This window comes from Aulostomus chinensis, chromosome 10 (genome assembly GCF_037954235.1).
Source record: "Aulostomus chinensis isolate RoL2024-O1b breed Wild chromosome 10, RoL_Achi_v1.0, whole genome shotgun sequence".
Lineage (NCBI taxonomy): Eukaryota > Metazoa > Chordata > Actinopteri > Syngnathiformes > Aulostomidae > Aulostomus > Aulostomus chinensis.
The window spans coordinates 7,005,875-7,011,118 of record NC_141329.1 but is presented as its reverse complement, the minus strand read 5'-3'; the positions used below and the strand labels follow the sequence as shown (position 1 = coordinate 7,011,118).

Sequence of the window (5,244 nt, the reverse complement as noted above, 5' to 3'; positions counted from 1 at the left end):
TGACCTCCTCAGCCAAAGATTTCAACCAAGTTCCTCCGGTCATCCGTGTGACGGCGGCGAATCTAAAGAGCACCCCATTGCCGCCGCCACCGGGACATGCTCCGAGCATGTTGACTGGTAGGAATCGCAATCCAGACTACAGGGAATCAGCCTTGATGGACGGGTATGAATTCATCTGACGACGTCGGAGGGAGGACAACCATCGTGCCGGCGTCTCCTTCTTCAGCGGCCACGCCTGCACCATGCCGTCCATCTACCAGCGGCCGATGACTTGCCACTTCCTGGACCAGTCCTTCGATGACCGGACCCGGTGAAACCAACGGTTCTTTTAAGAACCACGCATCCGTTTTAAATGAGCATTTGTTCCTCAGCAGTTGTTAGCATCGAGACAATCGTCATCTCTCATCTTCTTATTTATAAAGACTACCTTCATACTATTAATCCAAAGAATATTGTTATTTTCCCCTCAGTATACCATAAACACAATGCAGTCCATTTAATAAAAGTTCTTTATTATTTTGGTCAATACTTGTACGTCAGAAATACAGGGTGTTACTGTAAGTAATTTTTAAAAATGTTCTTTTAATATGGTAACCGCTTCTGTATGCCTTTATTTGTTTTGCCCATACATATATATATATATATATGTATGGTAAGGTATTGCGTGATAAATATTAGTATTTTTGTTTTGATTTGCTCTGATGTGTAATTTGGTTTATTTGCTGTGTTTAAAGGTATAGCGATGTTGAGTCTTTGACCGTTAAGCTGATGGAGTTACAAGAGCTTTCTAATTTCTTCATGCGTTGTTGTCAATGTCAGTTAATTTTTCATTTATGCATTTACGTATAGTTTTGTCATAAAGGTTATGTTTTTTTTAAGATTTTATTGTATTTTATTTAACTGTCTTATCCAGTTCTTACGGTGTTTCATGGAAGGTTAACGGCTGAACTTAAATAAAGACTTCTGAGAAACAACAGTACGCTTTACCATTGACTGGCTGGGGCCGCTACAGTTACTGCCGTTCCTCGGAATCAAGTCCCAAAAAGTATTCTGAGCGCTGATTGGTCAGTGGTTGGCCCAATCAGATCCTGGAGATGACACACTCTGACTTACATAATCAAAGTTTAACTACCAGGAAAGTTGATGCAGGCAGATTTCAGTGGTCAGCGCTGTCACTTCACAGCAAGTAACTTCTGGGGGCCAGACTCGAACACGGGGTCTTTCTGTGTGGAGTCTCCATGTTCTCCCTGTTCCTGTGTGGGTTCTCTCTGGTACTTCGGCTTCCTCCCACAGTCCAAAGACATCAAGTGGGGACCAGGCTGATTAATACTCTAAATTAACCGTAGGTGTGGCTGTGAGAGCAAATGGTTGTCCGTCTATATGTGTTGGTCCTGCACTGGTGCAACTGGTCTTGGTCCTCACACTGCTGCTTCATCCTACCATTTCATATCAAACATTTCCAATGTTACTGTTCATTGCTACTCTGAATCTAGGCTATTGTTCACAGTTCAATTCCTAGTTCCTGTAAGACTTGAAATCAACAATCTCCCACACAAGGAAAAAAAATAGGCTGCAGGTTTTCTTCTGGTGCACATCAGTTCCTTCAGTAGCTCTATTTGCCTGTTTTGGAACATTGTCTCACAGAGGATCCAACTTTGTCAGCCAGCAGAAATGGGTTGAGATGGCAGCACTGAGGACAAAAACAAAAACATAACTTGCTTCTTCTTTTTTTGTCTCAATCAGGAATGTATTGTCCTTTGACATGGTGTTCAATTTTCATCAGGAAATTAGTTTTCTAGGTGTGTCAGTGTTTACCCTGCCATGACATGCAAAAATGGATCAAGAGAAATCATATTTGCCTGTTTAAGAAGCAACATTGGCATGCAGAGTGCAGGTTTACTTAAACGAAGGAATTTATGACGTTCCTACAGGATAATAACAGTGAACATGCTTCGGAGGAAAGTTAAATGTTGATGCCCCAACTTCTGACTTTTATATTTCAAAATGTATCAACATGGTCTTGGATTATTTAATCAAAGGCTGTTATGAGATATTTTTTAATCACAGTAAGATGAAGTTTCACTGTCAAATTGTGCCACTGGAGACTCAAATACAAATTCCTATAAAAGCTCACACTGTAATTACTGGGAAAAACAATTTTTTCTGTAAATTTGTTACACATTTTTGTGTTTTTACCAATGGTAAAATATATTTTACCGCACACAAAAGCAGTTTATCATGACTTTCTGAGTGGGTGCAGTGAACATGCAGACAGGAAGCATTAAAACCAGAAATACCTGTGATGCTGACTGAGAACTGGTTGCTGGTTTATCCATAATTTGGATTTTAAAATCCGGGGAGAAACGTGAACTCTGAAGGATTGCAGCCATCTCACCATTTACCTCCAGTGGAACATCTTTCTGCAGAGCACAAAAGTTAAAACCATGTTTGAGTGTCTACTGACTCAAATTAGTATTTTTTTTCAAATTACTAATTAATACATTAATTAGTTATTACATTAATTAATATATATATATACACACAATATACATATATATATACATTAATTAATACAATATATTAATAATTCAAAAACTCAAATTAGTATTTATCTGTGAGAAAATGTGGAAAATCCGAGTAAGAACCGGACTGAATCTTCTTTAAACAGTCACAGAGTGTTCTCGTTGAAGTTATTAGAGTTTTATATTACCTTGAAACAGTGGGATGAATCAAAGTCCAACTGAGCTGGGAAATCTGCCACGGTTCCCTTGTAGGTCACTGCAGCCTCAGACATGACTGGAGTTTTGGGCAACTTAAAGAGACGATAGGTTCCTGATGCGTAGCGGATGTCGCCTGCATATTTATTAGTTTGCTCAGTTGCAGAATTGCTTTTAAAGGTAATCGAAAAAAATAAATGTTTTTTGTGTGTATTATGTGAATTCTCTAATATTAAATGCTCCTCTGCGATTTGCTGTCATTATCCCAGCAATGTTTGTTACTAAAACGTCACACACACACAAAACTGCTACAGCAGCTTCAGTTACGATACCAAAGGCACTCCATTACAAACTTGTTCACAGTGTAGTTACACTCCTCGATAAAAGCCACAATTTTACCTGCTTTTGCTTTGAGCTCACAGTTGTGGACCACAATCTGGCTTGCTGAGACCAGGAGGGGGGTGCTGAATCCAACACTGTGAGCCAGTGAGATGAGATCCTGCCAGAACAGAGAACCAGCCATCCCTTCACCTGAACCCGAAGCAGAGAACACACAGCCAGGGATATTTTAATTTATTGCATGTATTCTGAAACCTAGAGTTCAGATTTATTGATATGTATATATTTTTTACCCCACAAAACCGCATCTTGCTTCATGTGATCAGGTATGACTTTGCTGGCATACATGTCACTGAAGTAGAGTTCACCTCCCTCCTGAGTCAAACAAGAGAAAATCCCTTCTGGCACAATTTCCCAGGATAGTTTCTACTTCAATGTTGATAGGAGAAATTATTCAAACCTTGAGGACTCTGTGGGCTTCCTGCAGCACGGCTCTTTTATCAGGACACAGACAGATAACACAGTTGGATCTGCACACATTGTAAACTTAGTTCAGCCACTTTTCCTCATTTCCAACCCCAGATCTGGTGACACGTTGGGATCCATTCTTCCAAAGACTTACAGAACAACATCCATTGAGTCACTCTGAATGCCGGCTTCACCGAGCTTCTCCATGTAGCCCTGCACGAAAGTCACGTTGGGCTCCTTATAACCAAACTTCTTCTGATGGTACTCGATGTATTGACGGGACATCGTGATCTAAAGAGATACAAGTTAAATCAGAATGCAGGAGTAAAGCACGCTGGTCAGAGTTGATGAACGATGCGCCATTACCAGCTCCTCTGTCATGTCGATCCCTGTCACATGTCCACTCGGCCCAACAAGTTTACTGAAGGCGTAGCAGTCTCTGCCAGAGCCGCTGCCAAGATCCAAGACTCTGCAGCCATCGAGCTTGGCTGGAAATGGGAGGCCGCAGCCAAAGAATCTGAGGGAGAAGCAGTGAAAAAAATCTGCTAAGCACACGCAGCACGCAGACTGTCTGATGGATTATTACAGATTTTTCTGGCAGTACTGAGTATCCTGTTTCAATCAAGCAATCTAAATAATCTAGGAGACAGTCCAGTCATTGGTATTGATCCATAAATCCTCTCCCTGTAGTTTAAGGACAAACAAACCTTTTGGTGACCTCCGGGTGAACCAGGCTCAGAGCATCAGCTACACTTCTCACTGAGCTGCATGACAAACTGCAGGAAGCTGCGCTTGTTTGCAAATCATTGGAGGAATCCAGTCGACTGCCGTAGTACTTCTGCACGCAGGACACACAACACACACGCTCATATACTGACCAACTTCTTTGTCAATAAAGTGTCTGTTTAAAAAAATCCAATCTGTCATTTGAGTAAACTAAAGAGAGACAGACTTAAAAACTGAACCGAGCGTCCAGTTACTGATTAGCACTGACCGGCCTTTATGAAATAATATCCCAACAAAGCAGCTATTGTGTAAGATCCTAACTGACTGAAGTCAAAACTGAAGAAGAAGTAAAGCGTTGAGACCTCGGATGACTAAAATACGAACGGTCAGGTAAACAAATGAAGTAGTGCGGTGTTACCTTCACGTTTTCCCGCACGTCGTCACCATTCTCCATTCTGTCTCACAGACGCAAGACGAACTAACGCGTGAGAACTACAGGGACGGGCTGCGGCTCTCGAGCAGCAAATATACGACCGGTAGATATTCGCCCATGAAAGGGGAACGCCCCCTGCTCGGAGGCTACAGCCGAGTTTTATAACACAGAAAAGTTCGTGAGCGGAAACAGTATAGGTTGCAAATAAACACACGGAATTGCGCTACGAACAACATGCGAAATGACTCTCTAGCGTGTTCCTCAATCACTGTTTGAAACAGTGGAACAGGATTTTTTCCTTCATCGGAACGTGTGAACACGAATGAGTCCAATCAGGTGTCGTAGACTGGCTAAAGGGGGGCTTAAACTGTGGGTCTGAATCCAGTACTTCACAAGTTGGTCAAAAACCAAAACGCCGCGGATACACTCCAATCCTGTAGAGGGCAGTAAAAAAACGGAAGTAGAAGCATCCGGGTATTTTCCAAACTGCGCTTATTTTACGTTTGCGCAGTTTTCTGCGTAGAACCTCTTCCTTGAATGGTATGATACAGAGCCTTCTGG

General features: G+C 41.8%; 1 protein-coding gene across 3 annotated transcripts; it reads right to left on the bottom strand.

Annotated features, from left to right (window-relative positions):
- Nucleotides 1–319: 319 nt before the first annotated feature.
- LOC147254223 (arsenite methyltransferase) lies at nucleotides 320–5,083 on the bottom strand. 3 transcript variants are annotated; one of them, XM_086215817.1, is made up of 10 exons: nucleotides 4,669–5,083; nucleotides 4,232–4,362; nucleotides 3,891–4,041; nucleotides 3,679–3,815; nucleotides 3,517–3,586; nucleotides 3,350–3,431; nucleotides 3,117–3,248; nucleotides 2,711–2,853; nucleotides 2,298–2,420; nucleotides 330–1,690 (listed from the first exon to the last, which is right to left on the bottom strand). In XM_086215817.1, the coding sequence occupies exons 1-10, from the start codon at nucleotides 4,702–4,704 to the stop codon at nucleotides 1,613–1,615; spliced, it is 1,083 nt and encodes a 360-aa protein (XP_086071943.1). In that variant the 5' UTR covers nucleotides 4,705–5,083; the 3' UTR covers nucleotides 330–1,612. The 3 variants fall into 3 exon arrangements, 2 of the variants coding, with proteins under 2 accessions (XP_086071944.1, XP_086071943.1); XM_086215818.1 differs by lacking the exon at nucleotides 3,350–3,431 and having other exon boundaries at nucleotides 320–1,690; nucleotides 2,711–2,812; XR_015118132.1 differs by lacking the exon at nucleotides 330–1,690 and having other exon boundaries at nucleotides 2,711–2,812.
- Between the last annotated feature and the right edge of the window lie 161 nt (nucleotides 5,084–5,244).

Excerpts from the sequence above, each read along its gene's own strand:
- LOC147254223 (XM_086215817.1), bottom strand. The coding sequence starts at position 4,704 with ATGGAGAATGGTGACGACGTGCGGGAAAACGTGAAG. Across the intron at positions 3,432-3,516 it reads AAGCCCACAGAGTCCTCAAG|GAGGGAGGTGAACTCTACTT; the intron begins GTTTGAATAATT and ends TGTTTGACTCAG. Across the intron at positions 3,249-3,349 it reads GCAAGATGCGGTTTTGTGGG|GTGAAGGGATGGCTGGTTCT; the intron begins GTAAAAAATATA and ends CTTCGGGTTCAG.